The sequence below is a fragment of the Saccopteryx leptura genome, chromosome 2 (assembly GCF_036850995.1).
Source record: "Saccopteryx leptura isolate mSacLep1 chromosome 2, mSacLep1_pri_phased_curated, whole genome shotgun sequence".
In the NCBI taxonomy this organism is placed as follows: domain Eukaryota; kingdom Metazoa; phylum Chordata; class Mammalia; order Chiroptera; family Emballonuridae; genus Saccopteryx; species Saccopteryx leptura.
Window position 1 is genome coordinate 97,266,019 of NC_089504.1, and position 20,071 is coordinate 97,286,089.

A 20,071-nucleotide genomic window follows, 5' to 3' on the forward strand; every position below is an offset into this window, starting at 1 on the left:
TCATTTGTTGCTTTCAGTTTTATAATCCACATAGAAGTGAAATAATATGGTTCTTGATTTTTTGGCCTGACTTACATCTAGCCATTCTAACAGTGAGAGGTGGTATCTCATTGTAGTTTTAATATGCATTTCCCTAGTAAGGGAAATAGCTAGTAAGGTTGAGCATCTTTTCATATATCTGTTGGCCATTTGTATGTCTTCTTGGGAGAAGTGTCTGTTCTGGCCTTTTGTCCATTTAAAAATGTTAGTCTTGTTGGTGTTCAAGGATGCCTGATTGCTCTGACTAGAACTTTCATTACTATGCTGAATAAGAGTTGTGAGCGTGGACATCCTTGTTTTGTGAGTTCTTTATATATATTTTGCATAATAACCACTTGCCAGAGCTGTTGTATGCAAATGCCTTCCCCAATTCGGTTAGTTGCCATTTTGCTCTGTTAGTGGTTTCTTTTGCTGTTCAGCTCTTTAATTTGATATAGTCCCATCCATTTATTTTTGCTCTACTTATCCCTTTCCTGTTGGGGTCATTCATAAAAATACTCTGTAAGGCTAAGGTCCATAAATTTACTACCTATGTTTTCTTCTATGTAATTTATGGTTCTAGGTCATACATGTAGTTCTTTGATCCATTTTGAGTTAATTTTTGTATATGGGAAAAACTGAAATCTAGTTCTATTCTTTTGTATATATGTTGCTTTCCAATTTTCCCAGGACCATTTATTTGAAAAGGCTTTCTATTCCTCATTGTATGTATTTGTCTATATTGTAAAAAATTATTAGTCCATGTAGAGAAACACAAGCACCATATGATTTCATTCATATGTGAAATCTAATGAACAAAATGAACTAACAAGCAAAATAAAGAGTTTATTTTGGTACAATAATTTTGTATCATGCAAAACTACTGTATTTGTTTATTTCTAATAGTTTTGGATTCTTTATAAATAATTGTATCATCTGCAGAAAGTGATAATTTTACTCCTTCCTTCCTAATTTGGAAGGTTTTTGTTTCTTTCTCTTGCCTGACTGCTCTGACTAGGACTTTCATTATTATGCTGAATAAGAGTGGTGAGCGTGGACATCCTTGTCTTGTTATTTTTTTTTTTCTTGTCTTGTTATTGATCTTAGAGGAAAAGCTTTCAGTTTTCCACTGTTGAGTATGATACTGGCTGAGGATTTGTCATATATAGCCTTTATTATGTTGAGGTACTTCTCTTCTATACTTATTCTATTGAGTGTTTTAATCATAAGTTGTTGCACCTTAACAAATGCTTTTCTGCATCTATTAGTAAGATCATGGTTTTTACCTTTTATTTTGTTAATGTGTATGTATATTCCACTGATTGATCTGCATATGCTGAATTATTTTTTTGCCCCTGGAATGAACTGCATTTGAACATGATGTTATTATTTTTAAATTTATCATTGTGTTCTATGTGCTAGTATTTTGTTCAGGAGTTTGAGTAAAATCTTTTTTTTTTTTTTAATTTTTTTTATTTATTTATTCATTTTAGAGAGGAGAGAGAGAGACAGAGAGGAGAGAGAGACGGGGGGGAGGAGCTGGAAGCATCAACTCCCATATGTGCCTTGACCAGGCAAGCCCAGGGTTTCGAACCGGCGACCTCAGCATTTCCAGGTCGATGCTTTATCCACTGCGCCACCACAGGTCAGGCCAGGAGTTTGAGTAAAATCTTCTGCTGCTGTTGGGTGCAGTGTTCCACAAGTGCTGATTATATTCTGATTTTCTGTGTAGTTGTTCTATCAATTGCTTAAAGAGGAATATTCAATTCTTAAACAATAATTATGAATTTTCTCCTTCTTTAAAGTCTATCACTTTTGGTTTCCTGTATTTTGAAGTTGTTGTTAGATGCAGAGACATTTGGAATCATTGTATTTTCCTTGTGGATTGACATTTATATCATTATTAAATGCCACTCGCAATTTTCTTTGTTATGAAGTCTACTTTATGGATATGAAAATAACATTTGCATATACTTTGATTAATGTTCATACGGTATCTCTTTTCCTATCCTTTCATTTTCAACCTACTTATACTTGTTATATTTGAAGAGTCTCAAACACAGCATCTAGCCAGGTAATTTTTTTTTTTTTTTTTTTTTTTTTTTACAGAGGCAGAGATAGACAGGGACAGACAGACAGGAACGGAGAGAGATGAGAAGCATCAATCATCAGTTTCTCGTTGCGCGTTGCGACTTCTTAGTTGTTCATTGATTGCTTTCTCACATGTGCCTTGACCATGGGCCTTCAACAGACCGAGTAACCCCCTGCTGGAGCCAGCGACCTTGGGTCTAAGCTGGTGAGCTCTTTGCTCAAGCCAGATGAGCCCGCGCTCAAGCTGGCGACCTCGGGGTCTCGAACCTGGCTCCTTCCGCATCCCAGTCCGACGCTCCATCCACTGCGCCACCACCTGGTCAGGCTAGCCAGGTAATTTTTTAAAATCACTGTTAATTTAAAACAATATTATTGTAATTATTGATGTTAAGTATAAGTCTTCCAACTTCTTTTATTTTTCTATATATTCTGTCTTCTTTATCCAAGCTTCCTGTGAGTTATTAGAATGTATTTTAGAATTCCATTTTTTCTCCATTTTTCAGTGAGAGAAGGGGAGGCAGAGACAGACTTCCCACATGCGCATGACTGGGATACACCTGGTAAGCCCACTAGGGAGTGATGCTCTGCCCACCTGGGGCGTTGCTCTGTGGCTTTGCAACCAAGCTCTTCTCAGCACCTGAGGCAGAGGCTATGGAGTTATCCTCAGCACCCAGGGCCAACATGGCTGCAGGAGGGGGTTGGGGGAGAGAGATAAGGAGAGGGGGCTGGAGAAAGAGAAAGAGAGAGAAATAAGAGGGGGAAGGGTGGAGAAGCAGATGGGTGCTTCCCCTGTGTGTCCTAACCAGGAATTGAACCTGGGACATCCATAGGCCAGGCCAAAGCTCTACCACTGAGCCAACCAGCCAGGGCCACAATTCCATTTTTGTATAGTCTTTTAGTGGTTGCATCAGGTGGTACATAGTAAATATATAATGGGCAACCAACCAGATAGGATGAATGTGCCATCATGGCAGTGGGAGTTTGAAGCTCCACAGCTTGGCAAAGGTGGAAATCTAGGCTCCCCACTTGGTCTTTGCTAGTTTAAGTGGTAGTGCGGTCATAGTTTTCTCCTGTTGTGTTTGGCTGGTGGAGAACAGTTACTGTCTAAAAGTTTTCTGACTTGCAAGGTTGTCCCTCTCCTGGTTCTTTGTCTGGAGAGAGCAGGAGAGAGTAGGATTATGTTGGGGTATTTCTGTCCACACTCATCAGCATTTCCAGATTGTGGCTTCTTGAATTCCAAGTCTGGGATAAATGAGGCAAAGAGAAAATTGAGGGAACGCAGTGATGTTTGGTTGGTCCCAAGGTTCCAAAGTCCCTTACTGGTCTGCTGGCTTCCTTCAACCTTTAAGTCTTGGAAATATAAATCCTTCTTCTTCTTCTTCTTTTTTTTGTATTTTCTAATGCAAGTGCCAAACTTAAGCTCTGAATGCCTAGGATTCCATTTCAAAGACAGCCATCTCCAATAAACACATTGCCAACCACTTTACTGGATAAAGAGCCAGGCTGAGCTCACCATACCGGGGCTCCTTTGTTTTAGAGATCTTGGTTGATTTCAATAACTGACATTTGGGCTACTAGTTACTTTCTCTTCTTATCCTATAAATTCCTGCTCTTATGTTTTAAGTTCAACAATAATCCAGGTTCGTGCATGTTACACTTGCACACTTACCATGACCTTGTTGTGTGGCCCCACATGTGCTGTGTAACTTGGCAGGTTTTGTAAGTAAGATACCTGTATCCTTCCAGTTTCCTGACGATTATTGCTGAAGGGTATCTTAATCATAGTAAGAACAAAAAGGGCTGGTCTACCAACACCACTGGTTTTAGATAGACTGAAACTGGTACAAAGCAGTTTTCTCATGTTGGTTCTTATACGTAATTAATGTACAGGGTGTTGAGCTGTACTTTGTGGTAGAAATAGAGAAAACTATGTCTACTATATCTTCCCAATAGTGCAAGTCTAAGAGTTTATTTCTGTAGATTCAGTTTGATAACAACTAAAAAGAAAATATTATCTGATTTGATCAATTCTGTTATAGCTTCAAAGATATTAATAGGCTTGAGTAAAATATAAAATACCACCCATGGAATTCATTTATTCTTACCTTGCTCAATGCCATTTGCACGGATGTTGAGATTGACATATGCACAAGCAGGGCTGGGCTTGGGTGATGATCCTTTGGTGAGTGTAATTTCCAGGTCAGACCCCTTTAACTGTGCACACAGGAACATGTGATTGAGTAACTGCAGCATCTGACCACAGTATCACAAATAACACAACCAATTCTTCTATGAATAAGAACTTTATAATTCTAAGAACATATTTAATCCCATCACTAAAATAGTCAAAGGCTACATTTTTCTCCCTCATTTTTTTTACCTTGTTTTAAAAAATACATGCAAAATAGAAAATGAAACCATCTTGCAAATTGCCCCACTGAAAAGAGTCACTTTCATCCCCTGCCTGCCTGTCTTATTTGTCCCCAATAAAGTAGGAACAAGATAAGGAGCAAATGATCGAATAAACGAGTGACTGATACAGATTTTCTTCCCCTGATATAAATGACCAACTTCTGGCCATGCCTTGGTATTAGATTTCCAGTTACATCTAAAAGGTACCTACAGGAAATAAAATTTTAGTTTTATGTATAACCTATTACCTTAGAAATTAACTGTTTTTGAAGACAACTGCAGTTAACTTTAAAGTAACTCCCAGAACCCATGATACTGACTTTTCTAGTTTTAGATATAACCAGCCCATTTAGCCATGTGATCCTGGCAGTAACTACGTACTTGCTGGCTGCCTTCCACAGAGAACTGCTATGAGGACAGATCTACCCGCCTTCCTTCCTGTTCTGTACATCATCTCTCTAACTCTGCTAAGGGCTCAGTACAACATCAACTGCTATTGAAGGAAAAGAATATCAAGCCTGACCAGGAGGCGGCCTAGTGGATAGAGCACTGGACTGGGATGTGGAGGACCCAGGTTCTGAACCCCGAGGTTGTTGGCTTGAACGTGGCCTCATCCCGCTTGTGCATGGGATCATGGCCACTGGCTTGAAGCCCAAGATCGCTGGCTTGAGCCCAAGGTTACCAGCTTGAGCAAAGGTCACTCGCTCTGCTGTAGCTCCCTGGTCAAGGCACATATGAGAAAGCAATCACTGAACAACTAAGAAGCTGCAACAAAGAAATGATGCTTCTCATCTCACTCCCTTCCTGTCTATCAGTCCCTATCTGTCCCTCACTGACTGCCTCTGTCAAAATAAATAAATAAATAAATAAATAAATAAATAAATAAGTAAAGATGTGAGTACATAAACTTGACATAAAAGCTAATACTAAATTTCTTAATAGTTCAATAGAACTCAGAACTCACCTGCATTTTTTCTTGAATAAGGATTGTATCTGATGTAGGAACTGGATATGGTTTCAAGGGAGCCTTTATGGTGGCAAATATGAATTCCATGTGGCTTTCAATAATGGTATTCAAATAATTTCCTTCAGACTTTGCTGTGTAATAAACTGTTATTTCATCAGTTGGAACCAGATTGCACTGAAAGTACATACAGAAAAATATAAAAGGGAAGCACTTCGTTAATCAAAATGTTAGGTGCCGCTGTAGAAGGGCTGACAGTCCCATGCCGAATGATTATGGGAGGGACAGTCTCCTGCCCAACCTTCATCTGACACAAAGGAGAGGGAGAACCCACTCAAAGTCTGTACTGAGACAAGAACTCACATGCAGCGTGTTGTCTGTTGGAACTGGCTCCCTCAGACCCTGAAATACAGATTTCTAACACCTGGCCTGAGGAGGAGGGTTGGTGGGGGCCTTCCTAGGGGTAAGGAGCTTCCTGGCTCTCACCAGGTGGGGGTAGACAATGGACTCTGTCCACCAACCCAGGCTCCCAGTTCCTGAATAAAAAACCAGCCCTTCTGTCCAGATCAACAATCGCCTCCCTGAGCTACCACGCTGACTTGACCGCACTTCTACCATCCTCATAGACACCTACTGTCATCTCTGATGACCTTCTACACCAGTCAGGTGGGCTATCAATCCCAAAGACGATTTTGTGGAAAGCCCAGGGAGGTGGAAAAGCGAGTATAAGGGGCACAGGCTGGTTGAAAGACCCTGGTCAGAGAAACAGAAGAGCCACATGCAGCCTGGGAGTGAACAGTATGGAGGTGAAGGGACCCACCTTTCCTACAGAGGACAATCTGAATGGACTGTACAGTAGTGCAGGGGTCGGGAACATTTTGGCTGAGAGAGCCATGAACGCCACATATTTTACAATGTAATTCCGTGAGAGCTATACAACAACCCGTGTACATTACGCATTATCCAATAAAAATTTGGTGTTGTCCCGGAGGACAGCTGTGATTGGCTCCAGCCACCCGCAACCATGAACATGAGTGGTAGGAAATGAATGGATTGTAATACATGAGAATGTTTTATATTTTTAACGTTTTTTTTTTTGTTTTTGTTTTTTTCATTTTTCTGAAGCTGGAAACAGGGAGAGACAGTCAGACAGACTCCCGCATGCGCCCGACCGGGATCCACCCGGCACGCCCACCAGGGGCGATGCTCTGCCCACCAGGGGGCGATGCTCTGCCCATCCTGGGCGTCGCCATGTTGCGACCAGAGCCACTCTAGCGCCTGGGGCAGAGGCCACAGAGCCATCCCCAGCGCCCGGGCCATCTTTGCTCCAATGGAGCCTTGGCTGCGGGAGGGGAAGAGAGAGACAGAGAGGGAAAGCGTGGCGGAGGGGTGGAGAAGCAAATGGGCGGTTCTCCTGTGTGCCCTGGCCGGGAATCGAACCCGGGTCCTCCGCACGCTAGGCCGACGCTCTACCGCTGAGCCAACCGGCCAGGGCCTTTTTAACGTTATTATTATTATTTTTTTTTGTATTTTTCAGAAGCTGGAAACAGGGAGAGACAGTCAGACAGACTCCTGCATGCGCCCGACCGGGATCCACCCGGCACGCCCACCAGGGGCGATGCTCTGCCCCTCCGGGGCGTCGCTCTGCCGCGACCAGAGCCACTCTAGCGCCTGGGGCAGAGGCCAAGGAGCCATCCCCAGCGCCTGGGCCATCTTTGCTCCAATGGAGCCTTGGCTGCGGGAGGGGAAGAGAGAGACAGAGAGGAAGGAGGAGGGGGAGGAGAAGCAAATGGGCGCTTCTCCTATGTGCCCTGGCCGGGAACCAAACCCGGGTCCCCCGCACGCCAGGCCGACGCTCTACCGCTGAGCCAACCGGCCAGGGCAACGTTATTATTTTTTTAATTTATTATTTTTGATGGCTGCGAGCCAGGTGCAGCTATCAAAAGAGCCACATCTGGCTCGTGAACCATAGGTTCCCGACCCCTGCATTAGTGACTATCATCAAGCAATTACCATGTTTTATATTCCTTATCTCCCCTGTCCTCCCCAACAACTAACACAAAACAAAACAAAAACGCCCTCCAAAACAGTAGCTTGCTCTTAACCTGACAAACCTTTTTGCGAAGTTTCTGGATGCGATTGATGACTTCTCGAGCCACTCCTTCGTCCACCATTGACTGGTCAGGGGTGACGTCTAAAAGAACCAAAGCCTGTGGGATAAAACGGAGCATACCAAGACAAAGAAAAAATGGTTCTTTCAAACTCAGCAAAATGCTATTTAAAACTAAATTCTAAGAAGTCTAATGTGAAGCACTATTTATTCACATAGCTGAGCAAAGGACACAGTTAATCTAGTTTCTTTCTGCCTGACCAGGCAGTGGCGCAGTGGATAGAGCGTCGGACTGGGATGCAGAGGACCCAGGTTTGAGACCCTGAGGTCGCCAGCTTGAGCGCGGGCTCATCTGGTTTGAGCAAAAGCTCACCAGCTTGGACCCAAGGTTGCTGGCTCGAGCAAGGGGTTACTCGGTCTGCTGAAGACCTGCAGTCAAGGCACATATGAGAGAGCAATCAATGAACAACTAAGGTGTCGCAATGCGCAACGAAAAACTAATGATTGATGCTTCTCATCTCTCCATTCCTGTCTGTCCCTGTCTATCCCTCTCTCTCTCTCTGTCTCTGTTAAAAAAAAAAATCTAGTTTCTTTCTAGTTCAGGTTTTTGTTTGTAACCACCGATTCCTTCATCTTTGGAGAGACTGGCAGCTTTCCCATTATCTCTGCAGGGTGCAGCTCACAGGTGATGCTGAATCCGGCTTTGGTAGTTTCTCAACTCTGCTTTTTTGTTTATCTAATAAGTACAGGCTGCCCCCAGGTTATGAATGAGATAGGTTGTGTAGGTTTGTTCTTAAGGTGAATTTGTATGTAAGTTGGAATAATGAACCTATGAAATGCAACTTAGATAGATGTTTGTCTTAACATAGTATTTACCCTTCTGTGCACATAAATACTTAATCATTTCCAAACCTATGGAACCTATCTCTTTTATAACCTGGGGACTGCCTGCAGTGTCAACTCTTGTCAAAAGAAGATCAACACTCATGAAGCCATAGAGCAGCTTTTCACAATGGAGCCACCATAATCAAGATGATTAAAGGCAGCCATCTGATATTTTCTTGAACCATGACTCCTTTTATCGTTTGGTTTATTAGTGAGTCAAGAAATAATTACTACAACAGATCACAGCACTTTTTTATGAGTTAAATTGTTATCTTCTTGTCAACATCTACTTTTCTATCTCATCTGTTCTGAGGGCTGTGGATGATGATGTACTAATAATTTAAGTGTCACTTCTATCAGAGGGTAATATACTTGTAAATTAGGTAACAAGACCATTTACCTTAGAGAAAACTCAATCAGCGAAGTTAAATCTCATGAAGGCATGGAAGGCAGAACTGGGAAAGGATGATGAGTCAGGGCAGGGCCACCATGGCCCACAATGACACTTGCTTAAATGCAGACCAGTCCTCTAGGTCCTCCTTTATATTGGCTGTAGCCAGGAGGACTGCATACCGCAGTGTTTTCAATCCTCCCTGCACCCCATTCCTGCCTTTCTAGCTTCCTCACCTTTGGCTCCTTACCACAACCTGCCCACTTGGGGTCTACATCCAGTGCAAGACCCTGTGCAAAGGCTTGAGAAGGTTAGCCTCTTCATGCACAGTACTCCCCACTGCCCCTGGTATTAGCACGTTAGGCACAGAGGGACTCCAGCAAGCCTCCTTATCCCCACATTGGAGAGCTTACTACCACTCTGCCCGAGAAGTCTGATCAGGAGTAAAGAGAGATGTTGTACTCCATCACAATAAAAAAATGTCGACCCAGAAACCAAAACTGTCTATTCAAAGAGCACTTCCTAACCATCCCCACCTCTACCTCACACTTTGGATAGGAGTTCTCTGTATGTATTTCTATCAGATTATTTATTAGGCAGAATAACAACTGGCTCACTTTCCTGTCTTCTATGACTTATTTCTGAAGGGTGGGATCACATCTTATTCATTTTAGTATGATCCAACACTTAGGACAATTACTCAAATGCAGAAATCATAAGAGGTCTATTATGTACTGGTTAAAGAAACACGTATGTAAAGAGCATGTAACAGAACTTAATAAGCCAATCGAAAATAAATATCTGCTTTATTTTACCCTGAGACAAGCTGTCAACACTGTCGGGAAAGGCATAGGTAAATACTTCCTTGTCTATGTTCTTATCTTTTTGTAAATAAATGCTCCAGGGAACAGAAAAATACCTGAGCATCCGAGTGTGCTTCAAATTGCGCCGTCCCACCTGTAGCTTGATCAAAGGTGTATATGAGGCGAATGTCTTCTTCATGCAATTCATGGCCTTCCACAACAATGGTCCCTATTAAAGAAGTAACTCCCAATGTTAATCAGCCCATTCATCTCCTCAAGTTGCCCTGCTCCACTTTTTTTTTTTTTTTTTTTGTATCTTTCTGAAGCTGGAAATGGGGAGAGACAGTCAGACAGACTCCCACATGCGCCCGACCAGGATCCACCCAGCATGCCCACCAGGGGCGACGCTCTGCCCACCAGGGGGTGATGCTCTGCCCCTCTAGGGTGTCGCTTTGCCGTGACCAGAGCCACTCTAGCGCCTGGGGCAGAGGCCAAGGAGCCATCCCCAGCGCCCGGGCCATCTTTGCTCCAATGGAGCCTTGGCTGCGGGAGGGGAAGAGAGAGACAGAGAGGAAGGAGGGGGGGTGAAGAAGCAAATGGGCGCTTCTCCTGTGTGCCCTGGCCGGGAATCGAATCCGGGTCCCCCGCACGCCAGGCCGACGCTCTACCGCTGAGCCAACCGGCCAGGGCTACCCTGCTCCACTTTTTGATAAAAATTCAAAGCATTATGCTACTGAAGTTTCAAGATAATCATGTCCTCTTGACTAATGTCTACTGTTGTATATGAACTCCCAGGTCCAAAGACACAGGCCAGGAGGCCATGAATCCCCACCATAAATACCGACTTCACAATGAACTGAAGAATGCAGTCCCACCGCTCACTGATGGTGGGACCCTGGTATTCTATTACATGATGAGTAGGGTGCAGTGAGGTAGGTTAAAAGAGATGAACACTCTGAGTGTCACACCTGTCCACTGCAGGTAGAATATTTAAAACAGCCAAGGATTGCAACGCCCATCTTCAGGAAGCCATTGTGATTACCCATGATGATGTTCTTGGTCTCTGATCATTGGGCAGCCATTCTTTTTTTTTTTTTTTTTTTTTTTGTATTTTTCTGAAGTTGGAAACGGGCAGGCAGTCAAGACTTCCGCATGCGCCTGACCGGGATCCACCCGGCATGCCCACCAGGGGGCGATGCTCTGCCCATCTGGGGCGTTGCTCTGCCGCAATCAGAGCCATTCTAGCGCCTGAGGCAGAGGCCACAGAGCCATCCTCAGCGCCCAGGCAAACTTTGCTCCAATGGAGCCTTGGCTGCGGGAGGGGAAGAGAGAGAGACAGAGAAGGAGAGGGGGGAGGGGTGGAGAAGCAGATGGGTGCTTCTCCTGTGTGCCCTGGCTGGGAATCGAACCCGGGACTCCCGTACGCCAGGCCGATGCTCTAACACTGAGCTAACCGGCCAGGGCCTGGGCAGCCATTCTTACTTCATGTTGCTGTGTCAGGAAAACTGATTTCCACCAGTGCAGAACAGTCTACTCAGAAACTTTTAGTGTCAAATATGGCTTATTTCAGGAATTTCTGAAATTTTGGCTATTTGGTGAAACAACTTAGATTCAAGACTGGAAGGTTAATCAAAGATTTTATTAATATAGTAAGTTAAATTATGGCTCAACTACTAGCTGGTACCATTTCATGTAAGATGTCCAGATAAATTTTAACTAACAATTTGAGGAATCTTAGGGATATTCCCCCACTCCCATAATCACTCATCTGGATTTGAGTCTTCACATCTCTCTTCATGCCGCCTCTGTGCTTATGATTTTCAACTTCACAGGAAGCCCTAACAATCAAACACCCTGTTCCTAGGACAGCTGTAGAATGTCAAGCAGCCATAAGAAGACCAAGCAGACCCTCATCACGGCAGAGCTGAGAACTTCTGGGCATATGGAATGAAGAGGACAGAGTTGAGGCCCCTTTCCCATCCTCCTCATGATGTCTTATTCACTTCCTTCAGAGTATTTACTGGAACAATGATTACTTCCATAAATCTTCCGTTTCTGCCAGTAGAATGTGGGTGCACACAAAGTCTGTCTTACTAAGCTTTCTGTTCCCAGTGCCAGGCAAAGAGAAGGTCTTTAAAAGATATTTGCTGAGTGAATAAATCTAGCCTTGCCCCATTAAGGGGTCAATATATGGATTCCAGATATTTTAGAGAATCTAAGTTTTCTTTTAAAAAAAAAATTTTTATTTATTGATTTTTGAAGAGAGCGGACAGAGAGAGAGAGAGAGAGAGAGGAAGACAGGGAAAGTGAGAAAAAGGAGAAGCAGGAAGTATCTACTCATAGTAGTTGCTTCCTGTATGTGCCTTGACTGGGCAAGCAAAGGTATTCAAACGAGCAACAGGTCAGGCTGAGATTAAGTTCTGATCTAGTTCTCTTCCACAAAAAGTTCCAAACCTCAGTGCAAAATCTTAAAATTCTTTACTTTTGCCCTAGCCAGATAGCTCAGTACATTATAACATTGCCTCGAAGCGTAGAAGTTGCTGGTTTTATCCCTGGTCAGGGCACATACAGGAACAGACTGATGTTCATATCTTTCTCAAATCAATAAATAAAATATTAAAACAAGTCTTTTCCCCTGAATATTTTCTAGTCTTCATTCTGATGCCTTCAAAAGTCATAATCTTTTTTCTCCCCATAGCAACAAGTGTTAACAGTGATATTCTATAACACTGGCTGGTAATAAAGCCCCAAAGGTTCTGCTCTCCCACAAGGGTAGATCTTCTGGGCTGACATTCAATGATAACCTAAGGGCCACCCATATGATTTAGTACTTTTTTTTTTTACAGAGACAGAGAGAGAGTCAGAGAGAGGGATAGACAGGGACAGACAGACAGGAACGGAGAGATTAGACGCATCAATCATTAGTTTTTCATTGCGCACTGCAACACCTTAATTGTTCATTGATTGCTTTCTTATATGTGCCTTGACCGCAGGCCTTCAGCAGACCGAGTAACCCCTTGCTCGAGCCTGCGACCTTGGGCTCAAGCTGGTGAGCTTTTGCTCAAACCAGATGAGCCCTCGCTCAAGCTGGTGACCTCAGGGTCTCGAACCTGGGTCTTCTGCATCCCAGTCCGACGCTCTATCCACTGTGCCACTGCCCAGTCAGGCTGATTTAGTAATTTTTTTTTAATTTAATTTTATTTATTCATTTTTAGAGAGGACGAGAGAGGATAGAGAGACAGAGAGAGAGAGAAGGGGGGAGGAGCTGGAAGCATCAACTCCCATATGTGCCTTGACCAGGCAAGCCCAGGGTTTCGAACCAGCGACCTCAGCATTTCCAGGTTGACGCTTTATCCACTGCGCCACCACAGGTCAGGCGATTTAGTAATTTCTATCAAAAAATTTAGCTCAAGGAAATCAGTTTCATAAAATATTTACATAAAAATACTCACTGAAATATTAGTTATAATATTAAAAGCAATGAAAATAACATAAAACACCAAAAATAAAAGACTAGTTAAAAACATTATCATGTAACCATATGAAGGGAAATTATGTAGTTATTGAAACAGCATTTTAATATTAACATACTAAAATGTTTATAATATAAATTAAAAACGCAAAATTGAAAAAATAAAAACAAAGGTAAAAATGAACGAAAAACAATTTAAAATTACAAAGTCATGTTTTAAAAAATGTGATTAGGACTATATATAAAGCTAAAAGGAATGAATCAGAATTTTAACAGTAGCCCAGAGCCTACCTAACAGCAAAAGGGAGGAACTCAGTCTACATCAAATGACTGGGCAAGGGGCGAGGGGTCATTTTTATTGCCTGAAGTTTTTCTAAATTATCAGAATTATTCCAAATAATCATTTGACAGAAAGGTTTTCATTTCATTTAAGAAAAGGTGATGGCGGGAGAGGGTAAACAGAAGCCCCTCAGGCCGACACATACCTCTCTTCTGGAACTGCTCCAGCTCCTCGCTGCTCAGCTGCTTGATGGCTGTCATCACCGCCTTGAAGGCTCCCTTCAGACGCTTTCCAAGGATCATGTGATCTGGTTCTGCCCGCAGGCCAATACCATACTTGTTCTTATCTGTAGACAATGTAACTTGACGAACATTCAATTCCTACAGTTGGTGGACAAGATGAGACAAAAATGAGAGAAGTGAAATCTTATGTCCACAAAAAAATTGCCCACAAATGTTGATAGCAACATCATTCACAATAAACAAAAAGTGGACAAACCAAATGTCCATCAACTGTGAATGAATAAAAAATGTGGTCTACCCACAAAATAGACTTATTATTTAGCAATATAAAGAAAGAAAGCACCAATTCATGCTATAAAATAAAGTAGATGTCAGATACAAAAGACCGTGTATTACATGGTTCTATTTATATTAAATGTCCAGAGTAGGCACATCTAGAGACAAGAAACAGATTTATGGTTCACAAGGATAGTGGGATCTTGAGAGGAAACGATGCACAAATGTTAATGACTATAGGGTTTCTTTACATGGTAATAAAAATGTCATAAAACTGTGATGATTGGTTGCACAACTCTATAAAGTAAAAACCACTGAAATGTATGGTATGAAAAAACCTTTCCTGTCCAGACCTGCTGAGTATAACTGAACTAAAAATGACATGAGAATCAGAAATCAGAATTTTCTCTCTTATGGGGAACCTTTGCTCAAGCAATGTCAGAGGACAACAAGGTTAACTGACTAGAGGAATCAGCTGAGCATAACATTTCATGTTAGTTAAAAATTACTAACCATCATGTTAAGTTACAAATTACATACTTCCTGTGTCTGACAGCACACAGGATGTATGACTGAAGCCTACTGTAAGGATGTGTCTGGTTTTGCCATTTTATACTTAACTGTGTTATGTGATTTCATTATAGTGATTAAGATACTCTATTTTTATCCATACCTATAAGAATTAATTTATAAAATTTGTAACTATTTAGGTTCCAAAATTTATCTGAAATTTTCAATCAATTCAAAATCAATATATAAATTCATATTTTCTACAATTATAAAGTTAATATAACCAGTAAATACAGAATATGAAATTTAAAATATATTTATTTTTAAAACATCACTAAATAAAGCTTTTTGGGAGGGGGTAACTGACACTAGTTTACACTCTGGACCTCAAATCTTCACTTCTAGGAATCTCTATCCAGTGTCCACACTGACGTAGGTACAAAAACACAAACAAAACTTTTGCTTGTAATGAGAAATGTAAATTTCCAATGAGAGAAAATAAATAAATCATGAAACAACCAAAAAGTGATCGTTATACAGCTGTAAAAAAGGATAAAGTAGATTTTTACGTTTTAACATGAGATGCCCTTTAAGAAATTCTAAGTGAAAAAAGCAAGTTTAAGACTACATACACAATCCTCTCTGCACTAACAAAACCAATGGTGTGTGCATCTGCATAAAATGCGAGGAACAACCTCGCAGGAGATGTCCTAGGGAACATCCCTAGAAGGGGGCGAGATTCCCGGGAACAAATGGGATGGGAGGGCTCTCACCTCACCTCATTCTCGATGCTAGTGCTTGAACTGTTTACTACCAACGTGTTCACTAGCTTTTTATATCATTTGAAGAAACAAAGTCTTCCCGTTAATTATCAGAAAGTACTTTGAGAAGAGTAGTGGATGAAGGTATAAATGATCCAATAAATATAAGAAAATTCATGGACCTTAAAATCATTTATAAAGTATTGTAATAACATTGTAAAAATTTATGATGATTCTAAGCAGAATAAAATTTCATGGATAGTGAAATTTATGTACATACGTAAAGATATACAAAATAAAAAGGATAAATTACACTCAAAGAGTAGGTCATTGAAGAGTCCTAATCAAAATAATCTTGTCAAGGAACGAAGTCTATTTGTACCCAAAGAGATATATCATCCGCCTTACCTCAATGATATACTTCTCCAAAGACTTGATATCATTAAGAGCTTCCGGATCTTGATGGATAACCACAATTTCCTTCAAAGGATACTAGGAGGAAAAGGGAAGAAAAAGCCTACTAAGCAGCCAGTCCTCAAAACTGCAGATAAAATGAATGTTAAATGTTTTATCTGAATGTCAAGTTACAAGACTAATTCAGCTAAACTGAGTCATTCATACCCTTTTTATAGGAAAGAACAAAAATTTATGCCATGCTGGAAGCTCGCTATACTAGAAAAATACTCAAAGATGTAATGATGTAGGTCTGTGCAATGTAAAATAAAAACTCCTCAAACCTTTATTGGAATAGTTTTGCGGTCTCGGATCACTCGCCCAAGTTCAATCACAGACTGCATTCTAGATACTGCGCTCTCGATTTTCTTGTCAATCAATTCCTCTCTGATTGGAAGAGGTAGGGATATAAAAAATATTAAATTAAAAAAAAAAAAGGAATCCCCAACAATAGGCATGCCTACGTAAGGAAGAGGGTCAGGCTGACGATAGGATGGTGTAGAGGTGTCCATTAAGGCAGCTGGGGAAGCATGCATGTGCTGGCCCTGGGGCTACATGGCAAGAAGCAGGAGCACACCTGGATCTCCAGCTCAGTACCCAGCAGCTCCCCAAGGTCACCCCAGTGGCTGTGCTCACACCCCCTGCTGCAGCGCTATAGGTGGTTCCACGCTGAGCATCCCCACTGCTACCCACTCTGCAAACTGAAGAGCAGCTCAGGTGAGAGACAGGACACGGAGGGGCTGGGCCCCCACACGAGTGCATCTCTGCCAACTTCCCTTCCCATGGGCCAGGTAAGGCTTATTTGTATTCGATTCTTACCGAACATGGGGCAGCATGAGGTAGTGGATGCTGAGTGTGTCCTTGTCCCGGATAGAAACAGGGTCAATGAGCACCTTAAGATTCTGGTACATCAATTCGGTAAGAAAAGGAGTATAGGGAGCCTGTATAAGGACAGAGGACATCATGTCATTCATATGCAACCATCATTAACTGAACTGAGAGTAGAAAACAGGAATTAAAAATTTTAGAGAAAGACATATGTATAGAAGAGGACACGAGGTTACTAAACCTGTCCTACAAGGAGAAATGACTTCATTTTGAGGTCATTTGGCGAGAGGAACTTCCTGTGAAGCACAGGAAGTGTACAGCTATGTCCCAAAGCATCTTGGGGGAATTCTGTAATAAGAGTCACTGGCCTATTTGAAGAAAAAAGAAATCTCAAGTAAACAACTAATGTCACATCTTAAATTAGAACTAGAAAAAAGAAGAACAAAAGCAGCCCAAGTCAGAAGAAAATAAAAATTTGGGCAGAATGAAATGAAATGGAGAAAAAAAAAACACTCCACAAAAAATAAATGCAACAAAGCTGGTTCTATGAAAAGATTCATAAAAACGACAAACCTCTGAGTAGATTCACTAAGGAAAAAAGACTCAACTAAACAAAATCAGAAATGAAAGAGAAGTTACCACAGACACTACAGATATACAAAGGATCATAGAAAAATACCATGAAAGACTATCAGCCTCCAAATTCAATAACCTAGAAGAAATGAGTAAATCCTAGAAACACAGAACCTTCCTAGACTGAATCATAAAGAACTGGAAAATCTAAACAGACCAATCAACAGTGAAGAACTTAAAACAACCACCAAAAACCTACTAAAAAGCAAAAGTTCAGGACCAGGTGAACCAAAAGTTCAGTGAATTCTACCAAACATTCAGAAAAGATCTGATACTTATCCTTCTCAACCCTTTCAAAAACCAAAGAGGAAATACTTCCAAACACATTTTATGAAGCCAACATAATAACTCTTAATACCAAACCCTAGCATGGATAACACAAAAAAAGAAAACTAAAGAACAATGTCTCTAATTAATACAGATGCAAAAATCCTCAACAAAATACTAGCAAATTGAATACAACAACACAGGCCAGCAGTCACTATAAAAATGACTCAATGTTCCTAAAGCTCAGAAACCTCCCCTATAAACTGGGGAAACACAACGTCCTTCACAGGATAAGATGAATGAGGACGAATGTGAGGAGCCAGGCACAGGACCTGACACAGAGCGAGTTCTCGGTGCGTGTTTAGAAAATATTCAGAGGCTTGTAAATTACAGTGTGGAAGCAGAAACAGGGCATGAGGAATTAAAAGAAGTAAAAATTTTACTTATATATAATTTAATTAATATTTCAACAAATGCAGGAATTCACATGAGGATGAGGTATGCTATTCAGGGGAACTATGGCAAGAACCATTATCTAAAATGTACTGTCAGTGGTGAAAAGAAAAAACATCCAGCTTTTCAAACTAATGTTTCTTAGTCCTTATTTGACCCATAGATGCTAATAAGGTTTCTGAAAAGGAGCTAGAGATTTAAGTTGTTTTAAAACTCAATTTCTCTTTCTGACACTGAATCAGCAGGGCATGCGAGCAGTCCACAGGCTGCAGTGTTGGAACGGGGCCAAGCTCCTTACCATAAGTCTGCACAGAGAGAGCAGAACACTGAACAGGGTCTCCAGGGCCATGACACAATCTTCCACCCCGTTTTCACCCTAGTGAGTAAAAAAGAAACACACACTGAACTGTTAAAACCCAATGAGAAGTTTATTATAAAGAGGCAATTCATACAGAGCAGTGTACAGACAGAGCAAGGAAAAGTGACCTCCAGCACATTTGGTCTGGGGCCAGGGCAGAATGCCAGGATGGACCCCTTGCTGCCTCCCACCTCTGAGGTCAGGCTGACAAGGATGGCTCAGTAACGGTGCAGTAAAGACCAAGTAGACATTCTGAAGGCTAGGGTGGGATTCACATGCAACAGACAGAAGTAGTTGCTTAAAAAGTACTTCTAGGCAATATTTCTCCTTTTCTGAAAAAGTATACACTATGTATTTAAAAATAATTATGTTAATTCATTATAGAAAAAAAAATAAAAAAGCTCAACTATACTTAAGTTACAAAGAAACAATAACTGAAACATTTTAATGCATGTCCTTATAGTTTGTGTATATACATGTATATATTTCAACAAAAATGAATTACTGTCTGTTATGGGCTTTTATCATGAATACATTTGAAGGCAAAACTGATGGGAAGAGATGCCTCTAACTGGCTTTTGCTTTGAGCATCCCTCACTTCCTGTCATGTACAATCATTGTTTATGCATGGCTTAAGTCTTGAGACAGGAATCATGCTTCATTCATTTTAAATCTCCAACCGGCTCAAGGAAGAGTTTTGTCAATAAACTGATTCTCTAGAGGTAGAAGTCCCTCTGGAGATCAGAGTTGTACAGGACAACCCCTAAAAATATTCGCATAACTTTATTTTGGGTTTTAAGAGTTCTGCTCGGTTTAATCTTAAATGACCCTGAGACTCCCTTCAATATAACATGTCTCATAATTGTGTTTTGAAAATATGCACATGACTTTTAAAACTTATAGGTCGCCATCCATCAGATGGTGATTAATACAGTTAATATGCAATGTAAAAAGATTGCTTCAAAAGCTGAGAGCATTTGGCTGTACTCATTTTCATACTTCCTACATTTTTTGCTCTTTTGAAGAGCAGCCTGGACTCACCTTTAGTCTTCTGCGGTTCATTCTGACATACCAATTGGTCAGGATATCAACAAACTTGACCAGGCGAGGTACCACAGTATAGAGCCTATAAGCTAAAAGTAAGACCAATCAGTCAGGCAACAAAAATATACTAGGCATCTGAAGTGTCTGGGGATGTAAGGGGTGGATACTAGAAAAGAACAAGTAGTCCTGTCACCCAAGGGTCACCGCACTCAGTAAGGAGACAGAAAGAACCAAACTGAAGCAATCACAGCAGCTCATTCACCGAGGATATACTACACGACCTAGGGGGGCACACAAACCACCCTGTGAGCCACTGTAGGTGAGAAACATGGAAACCCCTTTTGTCTGGCTGAGGCAACGCTGCCCATCACACGGCTCCAGGAGGCGTATTTACACACAGCTGTGCAATGGTGCAGCGCCACAAAAGCCTGACTGCCTTCCACTGCTCTGCTCTGAACCTCAACTAAGACTGACACACAGACAGCTCTAATGAGATGGCAAGAGGCACAGCACAGGTTAGCGTTTCTGCATCAGACCAACACTCCCTCAGGAGAGACTGGAATGTCTAGAGACATACTGGTTGTCAAAACTGAGGGGTGGGTGCTCCAGACATCTGGTAGGGGACCCTGGTGATACCTGTTGCTCAACACTGCACACCACATCACACAGCCCAACCCAGCCCCATGATTGAGAACCACCCAGCCCCAACTCTTCTTCATGCTGCCATTGAGAAACTTGGCAAAAGCTATGAATAAAACAGAACAGATGTTCACAGGTCTAAATGCAGGCATACCTCATTTTATTTTACTTTATCTTATTA

At 41.6% G+C, this 20,071-nt stretch overlaps 1 protein-coding gene across 1 annotated transcript in view; it reads right to left on the reverse strand.

The window, feature by feature from the left end:
• IARS1 (isoleucyl-tRNA synthetase 1) overlaps nt 1–20,071 on the reverse strand; it is a 90,471-nt gene that overhangs the window by 20,545 nt on the left and 49,855 nt on the right. The window contains exons 21-30 of the mRNA XM_066368363.1: nt 19,249–19,340; nt 18,148–18,225; nt 16,488–16,609; nt 15,953–16,055; nt 15,624–15,707; nt 13,632–13,806; nt 9,791–9,903; nt 7,600–7,695; nt 5,486–5,662; nt 4,215–4,323 (exon numbers count right to left, since the gene is read on the reverse strand). Of these exons, the coding sequence (XP_066224460.1) occupies nt 4,215–4,323; nt 5,486–5,662; nt 7,600–7,695; nt 9,791–9,903; nt 13,632–13,806; nt 15,624–15,707; nt 15,953–16,055; nt 16,488–16,609; nt 18,148–18,225; nt 19,249–19,340 (1,149 nt within the window). The remainder of the gene's footprint in view (nt 1–4,214; nt 4,324–5,485; nt 5,663–7,599; nt 7,696–9,790; nt 9,904–13,631; nt 13,807–15,623; nt 15,708–15,952; nt 16,056–16,487; nt 16,610–18,147; nt 18,226–19,248; nt 19,341–20,071) is intronic.